The sequence below is a fragment of the Meles meles genome, chromosome 20 (assembly GCF_922984935.1).
Source record: "Meles meles chromosome 20, mMelMel3.1 paternal haplotype, whole genome shotgun sequence".
NCBI lineage: Eukaryota > Metazoa > Chordata > Mammalia > Carnivora > Mustelidae > Meles > Meles meles.
This window is the reverse complement of record NC_060085.1, coordinates 47,788,071-47,811,276: the sequence shown is the minus strand read 5'-3', so window position 1 is coordinate 47,811,276 and position 23,206 is coordinate 47,788,071. Positions and strand designations below refer to the sequence as shown.

General features: G+C 47.1%; 1 protein-coding gene across 6 annotated transcripts in view; it reads right to left on the bottom strand.

The window, feature by feature from the left end:
* ITPR1 (inositol 1,4,5-trisphosphate receptor type 1) overlaps positions 1 to 23,206 on the bottom strand; it is a 329,559-nt gene that overhangs the window by 24,799 nt on the left and 281,554 nt on the right. For all 6 annotated transcript variants that reach the window (XM_045991794.1, XM_045991795.1, XM_045991797.1 and 3 more), the window contains 7 exons: positions 17,878 to 18,053; positions 13,180 to 13,344; positions 8,192 to 8,387; positions 6,680 to 6,772; positions 5,141 to 5,280; positions 4,451 to 4,616; positions 1,374 to 1,534 (listed from right to left, as the gene is read on the bottom strand). In XM_045991794.1, the coding sequence (XP_045847750.1) occupies positions 1,374 to 1,534; positions 4,451 to 4,616; positions 5,141 to 5,280; positions 6,680 to 6,772; positions 8,192 to 8,387; positions 13,180 to 13,344; positions 17,878 to 18,053 (1,097 nt within the window). The remainder of the gene's footprint in view (positions 1 to 1,373; positions 1,535 to 4,450; positions 4,617 to 5,140; positions 5,281 to 6,679; positions 6,773 to 8,191; positions 8,388 to 13,179; positions 13,345 to 17,877; positions 18,054 to 23,206) is intronic.

Below are 23,206 nucleotides of genomic sequence, written 5' to 3'. Positions count from 1 at the left end.
CTTCTGCTGGCTGCTCATTACTGCTCTGAGCATGCCCCGCCAGCCCGCAGCTTCGGTGTCCAAGTCCTAACGGTGCCTGCTAAATCCGCATCCAAACTCCCTGCCTGTCCAGGTGAGTTCTATGTATGTTAAAATTTGAGAAGCACGGAATTCGACGTTAAGGACCTCAAGGGTACAGATGGCATGGAATTGCCAGAAAGCCCTCCAGAACCTGCAGAGGCCTCTGAGCTGGTGTTATATGGGCGGTGACAGTGCTGTTGTCGAACTTGCCCTCAAGAGTACTGCCACGTGACCGGTGGTTTGCCAGCAATAAAGCTAAAAGCCTGCCCACGTCTGCTGCACGTGAGTGATATTTACAGGAACAGACGTCACCTGAGATTTCTTTATATTAAAAGCTCTAAAATCACATCTGCATAAAAAACACAGAGGGGTTCATTTAGGATAACTCATTATCAGGCTGAGTGCTTAAGTCCTTGGCAACTGGAAGGAGAGTCAGTGAACTGCGTCGTCTCTCTTAAGAGCGAACGGCCCCCTCTCCCCAAAGCGAGCTCGTGTAAATCACAGAGGCTCCCTACACTTCACAGCTGATGCCTCCTCATGTTACCAACGCTGCTAAACATTTAAATGAAGTTCAGAAACCACAGGTATGAAAGGACAGCTGGCCTGGGACTCCCACAGCCCACATTTGGTGCCTCTGCAAAGTCCTGACTGAGAAGAGTGCTCTGGAAACCGGGGACAGCTTCCCCTCTTCCCAGGACATGGCGGTCACGCTCCCCATCAGCAAGATTAATTTGGGACTCCAATTGCTCTATCATATGATCCCTTCCTAATGATTGGCAAACCATCTCCCAGAAAGGCTAGGCCGAGGACCAACAAATGCGCAAATAAACCAGGCTCAACGCATTCCACCAACTGATCGTTGTTTAACGTTATCTCTTAGGGACCAGGTCTTATTTAAAGAGAAAAAAGAAAAGGCTCCATTCGGGAAAAAAAGAGGCTAAGGATGTAGAGATGGGAAAGCGGGTTGTGGGGTTAGATCCAGGTTAGAGCCCAGCCTCAGTTAGGTGGCCGTGGGCAAATCTCCTGGAGCCTCACTGTTCCTCCTTTAAAAGGGGAATGATGCCACCTGTTTGGTGCCTCCGCAGTTCACTTGAGAGGACACACACACCACACCGTTCTCGAGTCTAATACCAAACCCAGGCTAAGAGCTCGGTAGCCCAGGACGCGTCAGATGTTCTTGCTCTGCTGTGCGCCTGGCTCGCTGGCTCCCGCACCGTGCCGCTCCCGCACCGTGCCGCTCCCGCACCGTGCTGCGAGAACCGAGCTGCAGGCCTGGCCCCAGCGCGAGCCGCCTCCAGGAGCTTCCTGCTCACCTTGATCATTTCTGCCACGTAGCTCTCGGGCCCGGTGTACTCCGTGGAGTCCTTGACTTTCACCAGCACGATGAAGCACAGATAGTGCCACATGTTGTGTTCTTCCTTGATGTGCTCTTCAAAGGTGACAGTCTTGTTGTCGAACTTGTCTCTCTCCAAGCCTACGGAGAGACAGAAAGTGAGCAGCCACAGAGCAGAAAACTCTGGGAGATGACTGCCGGCAGGGGAGGCTGCGGCTCTAGTCTCCACTTTGTGCAGAGCTGGATTCCGTGGCCTCCTCCGTGCAGTCCCTTCTACGTCCCTGCAGGGCAACCCAGAGTGCAGGGGAGATGGACCTGGGTCTGCAGCCCACCTGGGCTCCCTCCCGGTCACTGTTTAGTCTCCATGTGCCCTAGTGGCCTTGTCAGGGAAGGAGGGGCAGGGAGGTGAACTTTAAACACATTTTGAACTTTAGCTGGTAAGTTAGTATTTTTGCAGAGGTCTGGGCAAGCCATCGTGAAGCCAGTTTCTGTGGATTTCTGGATGGAGCAAGGAAATATATGACGTATAACAAGAGGCACACTTCTCACTGTCAAAGAAGGGAGCCCGAATACGGAAAGGGAGAAAGAGAAACACCGTAATGGTGCAATGGAAAAGAGATATGGGTATGAATTCATCCTTTTCCACATGTATGTAAAAATCAATGCAGAAGTGTGTGGCACGTGGTTATGTGCACACAAACACCCTCGTGTGTGCAGGTACATGTCTACTCTACATCTGTGTCCTCATAAGCCCTGGGAGCAGGCGCACAGCAGCACGAATGCACACACCTTGTCCCCAGATCGTAGCTTCTAAGTACCCTTCTTCACTGGAAAGAATCAGGGCTTTTTGGAGAAATGGGCAATTCCAGGGCTGGGTCAGGGAGTTACAAGCTCAGCTTGAACCTGGCATATCTCACAGCACGAAGAAAGGAAGGAAGTATATAAAAAATTGTGGTGACATGACAAAACAGAGAAACCAGCCTGAAGGGCAGGACACATCTGGGGCATTCTGAGCATCAAAACAAATAATGACATTAAAGGATTATAACCCACTGGATTAAATAAAAATACAGGAATCCATGTTGTCACAAATACAAAAGTATTAATACGTATAGTATACTTACCTACACGAGAAGAGAAAGTTCTTTCTTAAAAAGCCAATTAACAAATGTAGAAAAAAAGTAAGAAAATCATCACTGGGCAGCCATCATACTAAAAGAGCCAGGCAGAAATCATCAGTGGACGTTAAAGCTAGTGGATTAATGTTTAATTTGAAGAATAATGGGATATTTACATGGTCTCAAAATATCTCCTCATAAAATGATTCCTAACTACAAAGAGAAAAAGACCCTAAGCTTTAGTGGAGAAACCTGGCAATTTCCACCTTAACCCAAGTGGCTAGAGTTAATATCACCAGTTAGAGGAGGAACAGGCATCACATGCCTCCTGAAATGATGCCCTGAGGGTAAACCTTTCTTTGATGTTCCTACAAAAAATGCATAACCCCAATTCTACCGTGAGAAAACATCAGAGAAACTGAACCCACGAGACACTGACCGAACTCTTTCAAAATGTCAGTGGAGGCTCGGGGCGCCTGGGTGGCTCAGTGGTTTAAGCCTCTGCCTTCGGCTCAGGTCATGATCTCAGGGTCCTGGGATCGAGCCCCGCATCGGGCTCTCTGCTCAGCAGCGAGCCTGCTTCCTCCTCTCTCTCTGCCTGCCTCTCTGCCTACTTGTGATCTCTCTCTCTGTGTCAAATAAATAAATAAAATACTAAAAAAAAAAAAAAATGTCAACGGAGGCTCAAGAGCCATGACAACGGAACGCTCCATGACCTGGGCTTCCACTGGCGATAAAGGGCATTACTGGGACCAAGGGTGATAGGAACAGGGTCTGCAGACTGAGTGGCAGTGTGACCTCTTTGCTGTTCCCTCATCTTGGTGACTATACTGCATATGTGCGAGAGAAGCTTCCTGTTTAGGAGATATACATAGAAATACTTAGGGATCAAGGAGATCACGCCAGCGGATCTCAGACTGTTCGAAAAACTGTGTGCGAACAAGCTAGTGAAGAAAGAGATTAGTATTTGGGGACTCTGGATGAAGAGTAGAGATTCTTTGTATTGTTCTTATCACTTTTCTGTAACTCCAGAATTGTTTCAAAACAAAAGGCCTGAAATGGTTTTAAGGGGGCAAAAGCAAATTTTAGTCTTTAAATGGAAAATGCTCATTTCTTTGGAGTAGATATACCAGCAGGAAATTTCTATATTCACAGAAACCGTATTAGGAATAATTGTGAAATGAGCACTCAGCTACCACATTCCCACGTGGTTGGTTTCCATTTCCACGCACCTCCCTGTGGCTGTACCGATGATGGTTTCTGGGGCACCCCAGGCACCCTCTACCACTCATCACGGAGCGCCTACAATGTGCGGGGTCTGTGCTAGGAGCGCTGCACGGACTAGCTCTCTAAGCCCCACGATAATACACAGAAGGACACACTATTATACCTCTTTTACAGATGAAAATCAAAGTACAGAGAATGAAGTGACTACCAAGATTATGTGACCCGTAAGCAGCAGAGACTTACTCAGAACCCAGGTCTGAGTCCTGAGCCCAGGCTCTGAGCACAGTCACCACACTCCAGGCAAGGAATATTCTTTCGTCTGATGCCCGATACCATTTGCAGCGGAGACCTCCACAGCCTGGCTCCGAAGAAAGATCTCCAGTCTAGTTACTTAGCAGGGGACCAAGAGATGCTCTGCAGCCTCCAAAAACGAAAGTCCCCCAGACACATTCATTTCAAACCATGTGCACTCGCATGTCTGCCACCAGAACCTTCAATCCTGCAGACACACTGGCCCCAGGAACTGTGGCTCCAGGTCCCTCGGCTGCCAACAGCCCCCAGCAGAAGGGAGGCAGGGGAAGGGCACCCCCAGCACCAGGGGCCCAGTGGCCTGAGGAGGCAGCAGCGCCTCCCTCGCTGCCCAAGGCCTGCACACAACCCCTCCAGTCCATGGGGCCGGGCTTTCCTGCGACAGCTGGGCCCCCACACTCACCGCAGATAAAGCACGTGGTCTTTAAGATCTCCTCCTTCTTCTGCTTCTCACTCCTCAGGTCAGCAAATGTGTCGATGATGACCCCAAAAATCAGATTAAGGACGATGATGATGACCATGAAGAAGAACAAGAGGTCATAGATCACTCTCGCGGCAAAGAGGGGTTCCTAGAAAAGAGGTGTCTCTATCAGTGAGGTCACCCCACGGGTAACCTTTGGTCTGCAGGGCTCAGGGAAGGAGGGAAAAGGCCGCAATGGGCCCAACCTTCGTGGCTCACCCGCACCCCATGGGTCTGCGCTGTCACAAGTTCAACTGGGCAGCACACCTGAGGAGTCACAACTGTGTCTCTTTTCACACCCTTTGTACCAAAGTTTGGTTCTGCTGGTGTCGCATGGCGCGTGCATGAGAGCCGCTCCCTGGCATCTAAGGGGTCTTGGACATGTATTCACGAAGGCCGGACCCAGCTGGGGGGGCAACAGGCATTTCCATGTACCAAGCAGAGAGCGGGAGGTCCCCCCTCCCTCAGGGCCCCTCAGATGCCAGGGAGCTTGCCCGCTCCCGGGGGTCGGGGAAGGAAGGAGCCTCAGGGAGCCGGCTCTGCTGTCCTGGGTTTCCACGCATGCTCTCTGCCTCGGGCTCTGACCCCCCCGCCCCACCCCCTCTGCTGTCCCTTCCCCTCGGATCCAGCTACCTCTTTGGATGGCTTCCTGAGCACGTCTCCTACGCCGCCCCCGCTCCTCAGCCCGTGACTCAGCACCGTGACGATGCACATCAGCAGCGTCTCACACGTGTGCTCTTTGTCTTGCTCCGTCTCTTCTGCAAGGACCAGCTCTGCGAACACCGTGAGTAACAACAGATTTACAACGTGTGGGCCAAGAGCGACCGTGGTTCCGAGACGGCGTCCCTGCGTGCCAGCTCCCCAGCTACACGCAGGAACAAGAAAGAATTGTTAAAACTAAGGAATCGAGTGTCACGTAATTTCTCTCAAAAAGGTGACTTACCTGGGGCAATTCCGTTTTCCTCACCAACCCTCACGAGTTTCTCAAGCCAAGTCAGAATTGCCTTTTCCTATATTAAATCCAAGAGCGTCCCTATCCTTTTCAGATTTAAAGTCCAGTCCCAGCTCGGAGCAGGCACTGGACCTTAGATAAGTTGCTTAATACTGTGAGTCATGAGTATCTCATCTCTCAGCTGAGGGTAATCCCACAGCATCCAGGCTCCTCACTGGCTAAATCTAGGCACATTTCACAGCAGGTCCCCTGGTTAAATAGCTTTATATTAGACAATGTCCATTCCTAATCATTTCTGGAGAAGAACCATGTCTTGCTGCCTATCTTGTTCTTTTCAGCAACTGCAGGGAGAATGGTCTTGCTAAAAAAGATCTTAGGGTATTGCTCCCCCACTCCGCCCTCAACGTTTTTAAGATTTTATTTATTTATATGACAGACAGAGATCACAAGCAGGCAGAGAGAGAGAGAAGGAAGCAGGCTCCCTGCCGAGCAGAGAGCCCGATGTGGGGCTCAATCCCAGGACCCTGGGATCATGACCCAAGCCTAAGGCAGAGGCTTTAACCCACTGAGCCACCCAGGTGCCCCTCCCCCCTCAACTTCTATTCATTTTTTGGGTAAAGTTTAATCTCCTCAGCCTAACATGTAAGATTCTTCATACTCTGGCCTTTTGTTGACCTCTCTGGCTTCATTTCTCGCTACTACTATTCCTCATGACCATTATCTCCTTCAACACACTATATTCTACTTCCAAGGCTTTGGACACCTTATTCCCTCTAACTGGAACACCTAACTCTCCTCCCTTGTCCAAGATTCTACTGTGTTAGTTTAACTACCACCTCCTTGGTGATACTCTTACTCCAGTATTAGGCCAGGTGCCTATTTCCATATTCCCTCCTTATTTCTAGCATTTAACATACTGTCTAATAATCCCCTAGGTGCCTGCCTACTGGCCCCCTCCCCCATAATGGTGTATCTGAGACTACAACACAGTCCCTGGCAAATAGGGGCACTAGTAAATAGCGGTCGAATCAACCAAGCAGGTATTTTCTTCCCACACAGGCTTCTTTTCCCTTTATCTCCCTCCTCTCTCCCAGCCTTTCCCCTCTCCTACTAGCCTTGCTTCTGAAGAGTAAACCTGCTTCCAATATCTATCATGTAAGCCATCTCAGCTTCTAGAGAAGCCTAACACTAACATGGGGCGTAAGCCTACAAGGTCCTACCTTCTTGGGGTGCTGGAGAGGAGCAGTTTTCCCCAGTCTCCACCCTACACACGTCAGAGTATAGGAACTCGCTTGCCAAACTCTCGCCGGCTTCTGGGAAAGAGAGGAAATTTTATGATGAACAATCTGGCAGCATATGGTTAAAATGTTTGAAGTCCCCAATTCACGGCTGATTAAACAATTCTTTACATAAATAACACTCTACATTCCTGCATATAAATTCAAGGCAGAGATGCAATTTACACTTTCATTTGGTGATCTGGATGGGAAAGGAGCCAGAAATGTCAATTCCTGTAGGCTTACTAGAAATATCGCACTTAAATAGCACCTCTCCAACTTTAAAGACGCGCAGCTGAAAGTCTTCGACAAATACTACTGTACGTACAGACTCCAGCAAGATTGACACCAAGTCTGCACAAAAAGCATCAGCGAGCAGGAGCGGAAATCTAAGGTCCAGACCAGTTTAGTTCGGAACCCTAAGATGGTTGGCAGCAAATTTCACTTAGTGTCAACTTGGAAGCTGGAGTTACATGCCAAGAATGAAGCATTTGGGAGAACAAGGCTGCCTGGCTTAGCCAGTGATAGTAATTCTAGTTTGTTCCTTAGACTCAGGGCCTCTGGCTACCTGATTAAAAAACAAAACAAAACAGAACAACCCAGTAACCTTTTACTTAATGGTGTTAAAATATTTTAATTGAGACAAGGTACACTTGGGGATCACTCAAGTATATGATCATTTTATTTCATTTTCAAAAGTGGAAATGAGTTCTCTTTGCTCTCTATAAAAATAATGTAAGCTCACACTGTCAAACTTAAATACAGTAAAAAAAGACAAAAAACAAAAAAACCCACAACAACAACAACAAAAACAAAAAAACCCCAGAGATAACCATTGCTGGGGGGAGGTAATATTCTTCCATATTTTAAAAGACATATATGAGCTTTTTCATTTAAAAAAAAATAGGTGGATCCTATTACAGTTATTACTCTGCAATTTCCCACCACAGCTTTGTGAGTGCTTTTCCTTGAAGGTTTACAGAGATGGCCCTGTCTGCAGGGGGACACCCCCCATAGGACCATAATCTAATGGAACATCGTACGTTTACACTGGTCCCACTTTCACACTGAGCGAAAATTCTTCCATATACATCCGTTTCCACACGAACAGGCAGCAGGTTTTTCCTTTAAGGATAAATTCCTAGAAGGAGATTTACCAAGCCAGAGGGAGGCATCCCCCTATGCTTTCAATACAAGGGTCCAATTCCTTTTGAATGAGTTGCATTCGTTTAAAATAGGACTTTAGTGAGTAAGTTAAATGTAGGCTCTGGACCCTTACACTCAGTATCTCACATACTATACCACCCTTGGAATAAAGCAAGAACCAAGCCCTGGAATTCATAGTCTGAGTGCCAGGGAGAAACCTACATGGCTAAAGTCATCGTTCTCTTTCGTTCACCTATGAGCAAGAACTGTCCTCTTCACATTAAAAAGATCCAAGGATCTCAGACTCACCTGGAAGGGCGGTTTCATTGGGCAACCTATCTACTTCCAAGATAAAATCGTCTTTGAAGAAAAGATAGCCAACAATTGAGAACAGGTAAACCAGGATCAAAGCCAGAACCGCTGTCAAGATGATGGACCGTCCATTGCGAGTGACGCTTTTGATGACATTAAGCAGAGTCTCTTCTCTGTACACCAAATCAAAAAGCTTTAAAAATGAACAAAGAGAAGACAATGGGACAGTTTGAAGAAGCCTCTATGTTAGATTTACACAAAAAATCTCTTAATGAAAACTCGATTTATAGAGAATTTACCCTTTTAGAAACAAACACAAAAGCATTCTACTATTATCTTAACACTTTATACTTGCTTGTCTTCCTGAAAACTGAGATGGGAACATTAGCATAGAAAAGGTGGGCAGAGACAACAGCAATTTCCGGTGGGACTCAGACAGCTGAGAGGTCCTGGGGATGGAGAAAGTACAGGGTAGTACCAGCGGGCTTCAGAAGGCAAAGGAGAGCCTTCGCCGATGACGGTCCTGGCATGTGTCCGCATAGGCAGTAGTAGCTGAGTTTCTGCTAAGGGCCAGCCACTCTGCACACAGGACTGGACAACCCTGGCCCTTGTCCTCCGGGAGCTTAGAGTCCCACAGGGAAGGCCCCGTCCAGCAGGCAGCAGGAGGCAGCAGGGACTCTGGAGTGCGAGGTGCAAGCTTAGCTCAAGCACAGGACATCAGGACGGTGAGCTGGGTACTCGCTCCTTCCTCCCGAGCCTCTGTTTCCTTATCTACAGACGGGAGGACAGGGAGCTGCTGTGAACCACAGCTACATGATGGATACTGTGTCCGGGAGATCGCGGACAGCCGCACGTACGTGCTGCGTGCACACAGTAAATAGTAATGATTATTTCCTGAGGGAGGGACTGGGCCCAGGTCACGCAGCTCATGGCAGGGACCCTGGTGGCGGTAACACACCGGGGAGCCTAAGCCCTTCCCCTTGCAGAGCTCTGTGGGCTCACAGTCTAGGCTCGCCCTCTGCTAAGAGAGTACTTGCTTTTTGCAAGAAGTTGGCCTGTAGGTACTTCTAGGAATGCGATACAGATGGCTGGTTTTCTCAGGTATTTGGCTGTGGGAAGAGTACAGAGCCGTGGAGGAGAGTTCTGTGGGCTTGTTCTTGGAGCAGGGCACTAGTTTGGCCTCTGTGCTGACACCGAATCATCTGAAGTTCTGCCTCCACATGGCTTTGGGCATGAGTGGACAGCCAAGTGAGTCAGGGGACAAGGGTTTGAATCCTGACTCTGCTTTTAATTTGTAGTCACATGTAGATCAAACCATGTTACCTCACTGAACTAGTTGGTGTCCAAGTCCCTTCCAATTTATAGATTTACATCTGAGTTCATTTTCTGGTCAATTACCCCTTCTGCCTCCATAAGGCCAATCTGTGTCCTGAGACCTGTGGGCAGGGGACTGGGTATAGTAGGAGACTCGAAGGGAAGGAAGCAAGAAAGAGGCGTTCAGTCAGTGTAACAGTACAAAAGGCTCATGTTGCTGTTGCAGTTGGTTAAATATTTTCTAGCAACCTACCATGAACACAGCGAGTGAGAGCAACTTCTGCCAATAAACAAATGAGACTTGTGTTCTGGGGGAGGACCTGTAAGATTCTGTAGCCACCAAGTCATTGAGATGGCCAGTGATTGCTTTTTTCACTCATCTGTGATTTCTGACTTGAAGACAGTGGACAAGCATTACTTGATAAAGGAAAAACTTTCTTCTAATTGGAAAATTACACATGTTCAATGGCAAAAACTTTGAAAACACAAAAAAGCACAAAGAAAAACCAAAATCGCCAATAACCCCACCATCTACTCAAGTTATTTCTTCTGCAAGGGCTACACTGGAAAAATGTAATAGATACAATATACCCTAATCCTGGCATATTGTCAGCCCCTTTCATCAAGCAATCATGAAAATTTCTGTGTCAGAAATGATCACCTAGAATGTCCCTGTACAGAAAAAAAACCTCAGTTTACTTAGTCAAAATATTTACTTTTTTTTTTTTTTTTACAACAGTCAAGATGTTTCCAATTGTACACCATTAAAAATAATGCTGTGATGAACACCTTGCCCCTAGCCTCTATACATACCTGTCTGGTTATTTCTTCTTGGAGAATTTCCAGAAATGGAATTACTGGGTCAAATGTGGCAACAGAAACATATCGCTCCATTGCTTTCCAGAAAGGCTGTACTGATCCACACTGTCAGGGGGTGGGGGATGGGGGCCACCAACTAGAGCACGCGGTCGTAAGACCTGAACATGCTTAGGCCTTTGAACCTTTCCAAACATCACAGGTACAGCTTGGGATCACACTGTTTTTTCAATTAGCACATCTGTGTTTAGCAGTAAGGTTGGACATTCCTCCATGTTTACTGACCATATGGATTTCTCCTCCTATTACCTGCCCGTCCGTGAACTTGACACATTTTCATCTTGGGCTGTTAACGTTTTCTAAGGACACATTTGGACACAGGCTCGAGACCAGGTTCAGCCAGTCTGGGCCCCCACTGTCCTTTTCTGGTCTGCTGGCTGGCAGGGGCTTTCATAACCCCGGGATATGTGGCTTTTCCCTGCTGGAGGTATCTCTCCAATTCCCTTCTGTCACAGGTTTTAGTACTTTGCCTGTGATTCTCGGTAAACATGTTAAACACTACTTTTTTTTTTTTTTTTTAAAGATTTTATTTATTTGACACACAGAGAGAGATCATAAGTAGGCAGAGAGGCAGGCAGAGAGAGAGGAGGAAGCAGGCTTCCCGCTGAGCAGAGAGCCCGATGCGGGATTCGATCCCAGGACCCTGAGATCATGACCTGAGCCAAAGGCAGCGGCTTAACCCACTGAGCCACCCAGGCGCCCCTAAACACTACTTTTGATACCAAAAGTAGCACGTCACCTCGGGCCAGAAGCACACAGGTGGGGCATCCAGTCACCGTTTAGTCTGATCCTGGTGAGTTCTCTGAAAGCGAGCTGAGCCCAGGTAGCACCGACAGCTCGGGGTTATGCTTCTGTGAGGAGAGACGTGAAAGCAAGAATGCGAACTGCCCTGGGAAATACCAGCTGCACCGAAGCAGGGACTTTTTCACGAGCTCGGATGAAAGGCAGTTCAGGGCTGGGCTCACGAGCTGACTCGGCAGTCACCAGAGCTCAGCTGCTCTCCTGTCGCTGGCACTTAGTGGGTGACTCTGGGCAAGTTACCTAACCTCACCAAGCCTGTTTCACCATCTGTCACTTGCAGACGTTGTCTCAGAAGTCGTGGTGAGAGACTGTATAAAACGGGCACATGGGGGAACATTCCCTAAATGGCGGTAACGATGATCTTGTAGACTGTAAGCCTGTAATGGCAGAGAGGATACTGGTTTGTCTCACTACAACAGCCCTGCATCTAGCTCGGGTACAACCAGCATCACAAAGGACCAAAGGCAGAGGACCTGAAGGTGCAGACAGGGAAATGAAGCCAGAGGGACGCAGAACGTAGGCAAAGTCACCCCCCCCCCCACGGAAGAGATGGCGCTGTCTGAGGAAGAATCTCCTGTGTCTTGGGAGAGATCCCTCAGCGGGGATGTGGGAGGCCTCCCACTGAGCTCTGCCTCCTTGCCCGGGAGCACCCAGGGCTCCCTCACTCCACACCCCGATCTTTATCCAGGGGCATTACTGTAGGAGGCAGACAGGCTCAGAGGTATAACAGGGAGCTCTCAAGATTTCTGATATAGAGTGACCAAAATAGGCCAAATAATGGCAGTCGCAAGTACATCCAGAGACCTCTCTGCCTAAAACCTCAAACTATAGCCAGACCTATTTTAAAATGAGGCAAAACAATCCATTTCTCTCAGCCTGCCAACATCTACCACTAATGGAATGAGCTAATCCTGATGACCTGAATGGTGAATTCTTGATGGTGTTTTGGATGGCAGAGGAAGTAAGCGATGACAAAGACAGTAATAATAGCTAGAATTGCTAAGCATTTCTTGTGTGGTGGTGCTATTCTAAGGCCCTGACGTGCACAGCTGCAGATAATCCCTGTGGCAGCCCTGGAAGGGGGACAGCTTGTTCTCATTTTGCACTGGGGAAACTGAGGCACAGAGCCAGTGCGTCACCGGTCCAGAGGTGACATGGAGGATACCTCCCAGGAGAGTTTTCCTCGCTCTACCCTTCGCAAATGAGTCCCTCACTTTAAGTCAACACGTAGGCTTGGATCATTTTTTATCCTCACTAACATTTTAATTCTTCTGGTCTGGTTATGGATCGTTTTGCTTGCAGACAGGTCAGCTTCATGCTTCCTGTCATTTGATGTAGGTACAAGGCAAAGGTTTCTTATCTCCAACTCTACAGGTCTAGACTCCCTCTAATGATGGGGAAATAAGTAGCTATTTGGTCTATAATTTAAAAACCTGCTCAGGAAGAAGGTGACTGAACCAACTCATTTTACAGACTATCAAGACATTAATCACTCGACTGAGATTGGAAGAAAATAACTTCCAGGGAAAAGGTCTCCCGGACCAATAAATCTACTGAGGTCACTGACACGGATCTTGGGACTTTGAAAATAGCTCCTCCTCTTACTTCGTCACTAAATGTTCTCCCTGGGAAGCAGATCCCATGAGAACTGTCAGATGATGACAGTCTCAACAACATTCTCTTCGGTAAGCGCTGGCTGAGTCCAAGAAAGCAAGAAAAGCAGAGGCATGTGGAGGACGCTTCCCCCGATCCAGACCGCAGGTGCTGTCTACCACCGGAAGGTAAAAGGTCCAATGTGGACGCAAGCACACACCTGCTGATCTTCCACCAGCTGCCCTGCTCCCTGGGGGCTTCCTTCTCTAGATCGCGGAAATGATGCACGTGACCTTCTTAGACCAGACGCACCAATCACCATTAAAAGGAGGGTCTGTGAGGAGAGACACGGGACACTCCTCGTTTTCAACATGTAAAATCTTTCCATACCAGGAACTCACCAGCAGACTGTAGAAGAACTCGTGGACGAAGAGGCCCATGGCGCAGATCAGCAGATACAACAAATGGTAAAGGAACTCAACATCCAGAACCATGGCTCGGTAGCCTCTGGTGAATGTTCCACAGTTGCCCACAAAGCTCATTAGAAAGATGATTTTATTGCAGACCTGAGGATAATGACAGGAACAGCCAGATAAGCACAGACCATGCTAAACTGCAGACTTCGTGACAGCCGAGGGCCATTTTCACGCAATGGTGTTTCCGCTACGGTGCCCAAACGAAGCTTCCTTTTGCACCAAGTGCCCGCTGAACCCGCCCAGAACCGTTTTGCAGATCTAAGTCATATCGTTACTTTGCTTTTCAGGCATATTACACAGTATGCAGTACTCAAATAACTTCATTAGCAACAGCAATCAAGTGGCATTTGTATATGACAAAAACAAAATTAACACATACTGAAATGATGATTTTCGAAATGAGATATGAATCATTTCTAACATTCTTATATGAGTTAGTCAAACACAGAAGTCACCTCAATCTACGAACCCTGTGATCAGCATAAATAAAAGCACTTTCTGAATTTCTGTTACATTCTGGGCGGTATAAGGATTGTAATTTAATGAGAAGCAGCTAGTTCTCGTCTTTTGCTGCTCCTGAATTCATAGAGGAAATCATTTTCTTGGGGAAGAAAAAGTAAGGGACTTTCAGGATGAGTTCTGTTTCCCTGCCCCCCCCCCTTTCTGGGAATAATACTTTTTCTTTGGGGATTTGTCCCTTTCCATGTGTCGGTCCTTGGAATCTGGCGGGGGGAGGCACCCCAGTCAATCAGCTGTTCTACTGCCCTGGCAATAAGGATCGGTTCACGGATAGTCACATGGTCCAACAGAACCCATGAGACCCACTGAGAGCTTTCCTGGGACTGCAGCAAAAGACAACTTTATTGCTTCATCCTGACCTTGAACCTACGAAAGAGTAAGCTTTGAAGCTGCTTGCCTCTGTCCTGCCATACCACGGAGCCTCGGAGCACAACTGATGCAGAGCCCAGAGACGGAACTGGATCCTGAGGCCACTGTTGGGGCCACTGTCGGGGCCCGTGTATTCAACAGCCCCTGACAGGAGGATCTTCATCTCTCAGTCCCAAGAACCCATGCATTTTCTCCTTTGGTTCAACTGGCGTGGATTTGGTTTTTTAACACTTGCAGCTGGAGTTTGATCTACTGTGTAACAGTCTGCCTCTAACAGAAACCCCATGCCTCCAAGTCCATCTCTAGGAACACGCCGACAGAAAAACTCTGACGAAGAAAAGGCTGGAGAGAAAGGTTTTCGGATGTACCTGGTAAAACCGGCTTCTGCTCCCCCAGCTGCCTTGGCCGTAGGTGCTGGGGGAATCCTGCCAGTTAATCCGGCGGGTCCGTGTAAGGGAGTTTCTCCGCAATCAGGTACGTGAGGAAGCCAACACCCGCAGGAACATGAAGCTTTCTTGGGATAAACATCCAATCCCCTAATACTTTTTCTCTAATATCCTACCCATCACTAGTCCAGGATCTCTCACTGGGTGAGAAAGTACCATTGACTCTGGACGATCTGTGTTGATGGGGTTTCAGGAAAACAAACAAACAAACAAAAGGCCACACTCTGGTTAACACTGCAGGACCTCAGACATGCCTCGGCCCCCGGTGCCTCATCCGGGCAATTCACTTTACCTGAATCCACTCTCTCCTTGAAACGTCTGCTCTCGTTTCCTCCATTGCTTCAGTAGCACGTTATTCACGGTCTTGGCCTGGCGTCTCCACCTCCTACCGACCCTGCTTAATGAGTCTAGCATCTGGCTTCCGGCCCCATCTCTCCCCCGTAGCAGCTCCAGTCCAGTCCACAAAGGACGGAGCCCGGGCGCAGGCGGCAGTGTCAGCCCTGAGCACTAACCCCAGCTCCGCAGGCCACCCGCTCCCCACAGCACTCCGGCGGCACCCGGGTGCCAGGACACCACCCTGTCCCGCTTCCCCAGCCCTTGCATATCCGATGCTCCTTCTCTGTCCGCAACTACTCTTTCTCTCATCCCCTGTAAGCTCCATGTGAGTGTTCCCCTTTCCTCCTTCTGCTTATTTATTACAGTTATTTCGGCTCTCCCAACCCAGATGTTACTATAAATGGTAATTGCCTAATTTGAGTCTTTCCCCCAAAAGATTTATGTTAAAGAAGAGATGACTGTGGAATGATTAAAGCCCAGAGAAACCAAAAAAAAAAAAAAAAAAAAAAGCCCACAAGACTACAATCTCTGAAATACTGAGTTTTCCCTTTTGGTTTTTTGTTTATTCTGTATTTCCTTCTTAATGATACCTACACCTGTGAATGATACCTACTTTCCCTATGTAACACTGATCAGTCTTTGTCACTCCAGTCATACGTTTCCAAATACCACAGCTAACATTAATGGTTTGCCTTGTCATCTCAAGCCTAGTAAATCAACAATTTAAGTGCATTTTCACCTTGAAAATTAGGTTTCTTCACTTTAGTTAGTTGCATTATTCTTTTCCTAGTCACCTGTGACTGAAAATTTGGAGTTGGGGTGGCCTCCTTCATCACCCCATCAAGACAGTAATACCTTCTTGACCTGGAGAAAAGGCTTTGAGTTGTGAGGCCCTGACTCCAGCCCCACAACACATGACCCTAACCTTCGCAGCTCTGACATCTGTACCCTCCTTCTTTCCACATTATGACCGAGACCCAGGCTTGTCACACCTAGTCAAAAGATCTGCTGGGGGGTCCAGAATGGTCCTCCTGCCTCTGGTCCTTCCCACTTGAATCCACATAACATGCCACTACATGAGGGTATTTTTCCAAGAATACTTCTTTGTATATGCCATTTCTTTGCTCAAAAAAAACTTGAGTCATTTCCCACTACTACGAATAGTTTTCCAACCTGTATTCTACAACACTAATTCCAAGTGATACTTAAAATGTGGGCAAGTAAGTTTAGGAAACAGAGATATGTGGTCCCCCCCCCCCTTTTTTTTAAAGATTTTATTTATTTATTTGACAGAGAGAGAGAGATCACAAGTAGGCAGAGAGGCAGGTGGAGAGACAGGAGGAAGCAGGCTCCCTGCTGAGCAGAGAGCCCCATGCAGGGCTCGATCCCAGGACCCTGAGATCATGACCTGAGCTGAAGGCAGAGGCTTAACCCACTTAGCCACCCAGGGGCCCCCGTGGTTTCCCTTTTTTGGAGATTCATAACCCTTATCACACATGTTAAAGTCTCTCAGAAATCCTACAGTATAAACTCTCTAATTTTGTTTTGCTCAGCCTCTCCCTCATGGATTTGACCAATGAACCTTTTCTCACCTAAGACTTATCAACGTGGAGCATGCTTTGGAAACACTTCCCTATAGGACGAGGCCTAGGGCCTTCTCCTACCACACAGTGCCCTGGTGACCTGTGCCGGGAGCAAGTCCTGCCTATCCCTCCCTGAACCACAGCGGAGGGGAATGCTACTGCTGGCTGTCTCTTGAGAGTGTCCTGGGCCCTCTCAGGTGCTTTGGCCTGTGGGGCTGACAGGAGGATGCTCTTCCCAACCCTGTTTTCTGGCCCGGTCCTGGCCATTCTTCAAGGCAGAGCTGAACCCCAGCCTCCTCCTCTGGAGCTTATCAGCTTGAAGTGGTCCCTCCTCCCCCAGTGTCCTTGCTGACTTTGCCATCTGCATACCCATTTGGGGACATTTATTGCTGCAACGAATTACTCTATTAACCTTATTTTGTAACACGATTTCCATTTCTGTACAGTAACCTCCGCTTCTTGATATGCTTGGGGCAGAAACCTCTGGAAAGCAGGGCTTTTTTTTTTTTTTTTTTTAAAAGATTTTATTTATTTATTTGACAGAGATCACAGGTAGGCAGAGAAGCAGGCAGAGAGAGAGGAGGAAGCAGGCTCCCCACTGAGCAGAGAGCCCGATGTGTGGCTTGATCCCAGGACACTGGGATCATGACCTGAGCCGAAGGCAAAGGCTTTAACCCACGGAGCCACCCAGGCACCCCTGGAAAGCAGGTTTTGATCTCCAGACTCCCTCCCACGTCCAAACCTTTTGCTTCCTTTCACCAGGACACCTCTCGTATCTATGGTCCTGCATCGGCAATCTGAATTCCCCCTACGCGTGCAGGTGGCGTCTAACCTTCAACTACCATGGAAGAGAACTTCCAAATATCCCTGCTGACCTTGAAATAACCCTGATTCTCTCTTTACCTCTCTACCTGCTCCTCTTCTGTCTGAACAAGTCCTCCTGCCTCTTCTCCTGGTTCTGTGTGGTCCCCACCAGAAGTGGGTGTGTATTAATATTTGACCATTTGACTTATACCATCAATATCTGACCATTTGGCTAAAATCTCCTGTCCCACCAAACCTCTGACCTGACTGGGAAAACTAATTTATATCTCCACTGCTCTCCCTCTTCCTGCCTTACTCCTGGGAGGGATATTCCCTAAAAAGGAGACTGCAGATGCCCGCGTAATAGATTAAGAGGTTCACTGTACCGTGAGAAGGTTAAGAGGGAGACGTCCACCCACACAGCTCTTGCTTCTGCTTTTCTAACAGCTGACCTGAACAGTCTTTTGCTGCGCTGCAAGCCCAGGCCAAGATCCCAGGAACCAGAATGGAAGGCATTCCTATTTGCATGTCAACAAGAATGCGGCTATGAAGTTATTCCTACTTACATTGAAAGCTCCCAGAAGAAACAACGTGGGTTGTAATCCAACTGAAAATATCAACCGGAGAATTGTGGAAGCAATTAAGGCCCGGATGCCATGGGGCTTGGGGAGGGCAATGACAATGGCCAGAGAGATGAGCATGGCTGTCCACAGCAGTCCTGACCAGTGTGGCTCCAGGGTTCCTGGAAAGACAAGGCAGGGCTCTCAAAGATCAGTGCTTTCACCGAGTAAGAGGTGATACACCAACATGACACTTTCTGCAATCCTCCAACTGGCCCTACTGTCCAAACTCTCACCTCCAGTTCTGTGCCCAAGATGTAACATCACACACCATGTTTTCTCACCTGCAAGCCTTGACCCATGTTCAACTACCTGGGAAATTCTTTTCCCTTTCCTCTTCATCCTAGGTTTTAGCTGAGATGTCAACTTGCCCAAAACCTCCCCAACCCCCTTCCTTTTCAGGAAACCATGCCAGGTGCCCCTCCCTCTCTGGGTTCTCCGTACCCACTCCAGTTATCCCTACAGAACACTATTTTCTGGTGGTCAGTTCACCTGTCTTTCTCTCCCCCTAATCCCTACCCTAACTGCCCCCCCCCCCCCAGGGTGTATTCCTCCCAACCAAATTCCCCAAGGGAAGCACTCAGCACCCTGTAGGCGCTGGTCAAATGAATCTGTTCAATCAATAAAACTCATATATGTACCACATTTCACTCTTCGGGAAAGCAGCCTGGAAGCCTAAACTTCTAATTTCTATGAGAAGTATGCAAAGGAAAATTGCAGGTCCCCTGCCTGAATCAGATTTCTCCAAGGAAAGGAGGAAGGCAACTTCCGTATCATTAACATCATCCTACAATTAGATTATCCTTGTAGTCAAAGAGCTTATACCAGTTTTTGTCATCTCTTGCTATTTCAAGTTCTATTTAGAGTGTCCCACGAGACGGCTTAGTTATATAACATGAGCCAACACGGCTAAAAATATAGTTCTGTAAAACGCTCATTAAAAAAAAATAAAACCCTATTTCAAATGCTGTCACATCTTGAGTCTCCTTCAGATGTAAACAAGCAGCACTACACGATGAAGGCCACTTACATAAAGGAGTTTCACTTTTCCAGAACTGCTGGGATCGAAGCCCCACCCAGGGAAGAGACACCCTTGCGAGTTCCAGCTCTTCCCCGAGCCTGCTGGCTGCCCTAGTTCATTCTGTTCGCGCCGCCGGGACGCTTTTTCTCTGGAAACTGTTGCCCCACTCCCAACCACTTACCTCTTCCCTTTTGATATCCTTCAAAAGAAAACCTGATTAGAAACGGGCACAGAGAGGCAGAAGCTTTTCAGTACTCCGGGAAGACGTGGATATTGAGGCTTATGTCACTTCCCGTGCATTTAACAGTGGGGAGATAGCCTATTAAGCCCTTTCTGTTGATTATCATTTATGTGATCTTCCCAACAGCATATGATTATCTTCATTTTCCTCTGAAGGAAACCGGGTTTTGGATGACCTATCGGGTCTCAGGTGACACCGCAAATGGCTGGAGTGTGTATGCCCCTGAAGTGGATGGTCCTTAATCACCAATTTAAAAAAAAAAACCCACAGAAAATCCACTGATGCTCAGCTTATAATGTGATGAATTTTGGCAGTATATAGAGCCATATAACCACATGTGACTGCCAACACAATCAAGATACAAACATTTTTGTTCCCCTAAAAGGTTGCCTGTGCTCTTTGCCATTGCTGCCTTGCCCATCTCCACCCATAGGCAACCACTGGTCTCCTATCACTAGCGCTTTGCACTTTCTAGAATTTCATAAAAATGGAAAAATAATCAGATCAGGAGTTAATTCTTTCACTTAGCAAGTTTTTAAGATTCAGTCAGGTTCTTTTGTGTATTAACATTGTCCTTTCTTTCTATTGCTGAGTAAGATTCCGTACTATGGAGAGGTCACAATTTACTTATCCACCCAACAATTAATGGATACGTGGGTTGTTCCCCAGTTTGCAGTTATTATAAATAATGTTACTGGGAACATTCAAGTACGAATCTCGGAATGGGTGTATGTTTTCCTTTGCCTTGGACAAATACATGGAAATAAGATTTCTGGATCCTAAGTGTATGTTTCATTGTGACACAACCACCCTCCTCCGCGGTGACTCCGTTGTTCAGCTCTATGTGGGAGTCCCACGTGCTCCACGTCGTCACCGATATTTGGAATGGTCGGTATTTTCTTTTTATTTATTATTTGCTCATTTTTATCTCTTTTTTCAGCATTTTCGATTTTAGCCATTCTTGTAGGTTTCTCACAGTATGCCATCCTAGCTTTCATTCGCATTTCTCTGATTAACGACCGATGCTGAGTATCTTTTTATGTGCTTATCGGCCATTCTCTTGTGAACTGTCTGATCACATCTTTTGCCCACTGTTCTAATGGAGTTTTCTTTTTATTATTGAATTTCAAGAGTTCTTTTGTATTCAGGGTAAAAGCCTTTTGTCAGATATGTTTTGTAAATATTTTCTCCCAGTCTGTGTCTTGCTTTTTATTTTCTTAAGTGTTTAATCGCCATTGTAAACTGCCTCGAGATCTCAGTATAATAAATGGGACCAGTACAGTGGACATACCCAAATCCTGAAGGGGCCGAAATAAAAACCTGTTGTCTCCCCACTATAAAAGCAGTGTTAAAAAAATAATGCTAGATTTTAAAAAAAACCAATTATAGAAAGACATCTTTAAGACAATTGGAGAAACATGAATATGGACAAGCTATTTCATGATTTGCTGTTAGTTCTGTTACATATGATAATGTTATGGTAATTATACATATTTTGAAATATTCTTAGAAGTTAGAAATGCACACTGAAATATTTATGGGAAAAACAACAAGATGTCTAGACTTATTTAAAATCTTTCAGAAAATACAGTAGGAGAATAGATGAAACAAGACTGACAAAACGTTGGTAGTTGTTAAAGCTGGGCTAATAGATACAGGGCAGTGTGTTAACTTCTTATTACTTGTATATTGGAAAATTTCAAAAATGACAATGTTTTAAAAGGAGTACTGTATGTGCTTTAATCATCATAGCAGGCTCACAAATTCAGTAAAAAATCTGAATGTGCCCCGGGCTTCATGCTTTCAAAGGCTGTGTGACTCATCAGTTCTTAAATAAAGGGGGAAAATGGTTCTTTTGAAAAAGAGCTTTTAAGGCCACCGGTATCGTGGGCAGGCACAGGCCTATGATGCTACAAAGCTACATTAGCACTCATAAGAAGGGGACATTACATGGGGACATTTTGGAAATCCTGGTTTTAGAGCTCAACACGAACAAATACTGATGTCAAAGAAATACTCTCAGGTAACCAACCAGATCTTATTTCAAGGCTGGGCTAATACAACCCTCCTCAAGAAGATGGCTAGTAGTGAGTACAGAAGGTGGTCCCGGCATGTCTTACAAGAGGAAAAGTAAATCCCTCTGAGAATGAACTGATGTGTTTGAGGTGAGCTCAGTCACTGTGTAATGGGAAAGGCTTCCTGAGGTCAGATCAATCCTCTTCCCTCCTGGGAGAGCTAATGATGGTTTCCATTTAGTCTGTACACATGAAGTACCACAGCCCACACTGCCAGAACAGGAACCCAGAGTTGATGCCACCTTGAGAACCCAGCACTGTAGAGTTGGAAGGACCTTTCACACTCATCTCATCAGTGGGTCTTGAACTTGTATGGGCCAGAAACAGGATGTCCCAGAGATCCTGACTGGGTCAACCATGATTTTCCCCTGAACTGTACAAGGATTTCCAAATCCACATCAAGGTTTTACAACTATGGGCTCAAGCACCTTTTAACAGAGTAGCTAAGAAAGACTAACTGAAGTTGCCTGCCCAGAGTCGTGTGAGGAGTGAGTGGCAAAGCCAGGCCCAGACACTGAGTCTGGATGTTGCGAGTCTAGGTATTCGGGTGGACGAGGCTGACCCCTGCAGGGGAAGGGAGCTATCAACCACCTCTCCTCAGACATGGGCCTCAACGTGGCCACAAATGACCAGTGAAGAAAATGGTCGAAGCACATGGTAAAACTGATTTTAAATATTTCTAAAGAAATGGGGGGTAAAGCAAAATGCATCCAAAGCAATGGCTGAAGAACAGGTTATCATGAGCATGAGGACTTCCCTGAGATGGAAAAGAGGGCTGGGCTCCGTCACTCTGACGGGCCACTTCACACTCGCATCTCTGCCGACCAGCAGTCTGGCTGGGCACATGCCCCCTTGATGTCAGCCTTGTAGTCCTGTGGACCTGCACAATCTCTTCACACAAGGGCACTTATTCCTAATATGACATTAAGAAGGAAAATACCCCCAGACTTGCGTTTAGGTGTCACTTCTGGGGAAAAAAAAAACCACTCCAACGATGCTTTCAGTGTAACTGAAGGCCAAACAGAAAAGCTAACTGCTCGAATGGGTGTGTTGGATACCTGAGCATCAGGGAACAAGCCATTGCTTTCGAAATGGACCTTAAGTAGACTTTAAGTCTAGACAGGCTGTCTCATTACGCATACACCTCTACATCCCCAGGCTCAAGGGCTAAGCCTGGAACTCCTGCGCTGTTTTGGTGTCTTCCTTTTGGGCCCTTCATTCCATTCGTTTCACGAAAGGTGGCTACTGGCAGGTTGTGACATGTGTATGTGAGATGATCTGCCAAACAGCTGATGAAAAATGTAGCAGAGAAGACCTTCCAAAAGCCAGTCCAGGGTGTCAGAAAAGGGGCCATGGATGTGTGACAGTGGCGGGGCTTCTGTTGGCCCCCAAGTCCCCACAGGCGTGCACGGCTCCAGAATGCTGTCCAGCAAACGGAAGAACCGCAAACACAGAGAAGCCCCACCTGGACCGTCTGCCTGTTCTCAGCAAGATGTGCAGAGCACACGTGGCAGGTGGCTGAAAGGAGACAGTGCCAGGGGTGGGGGCAGATATCCACAAAGACCATGGACATCACGTTTTATTGCATGAGTAGTGGCACGTGGCTCTTTACAGACTAAACATCCAAGGAGCTGCGGTGTTCAGTCATTGAAGGCCTGCCTCCCTGAGCCCCTTGCCAAAAGAAAAAAAAATAATCCAGACATGTCTTAAAAATTCTTCACTCTGAAATTAATTCTGTAAGTATGGTATGGGGAAAATAATCTAACTGGACTGGGCATCAAAATATCTGTGTTCTAGGGTTAGCTCCCCCCTACCTAGCTGTGAAAGTTTGGCTCCATCTCTCAGTTTCTCTGAGACTAAGTCTCCCAATATGTATAAAACAAGGAGGCTGACTGAGATCGCTTACAGATTTCAGAGTGTACAGCTTCTCTTTCGTTT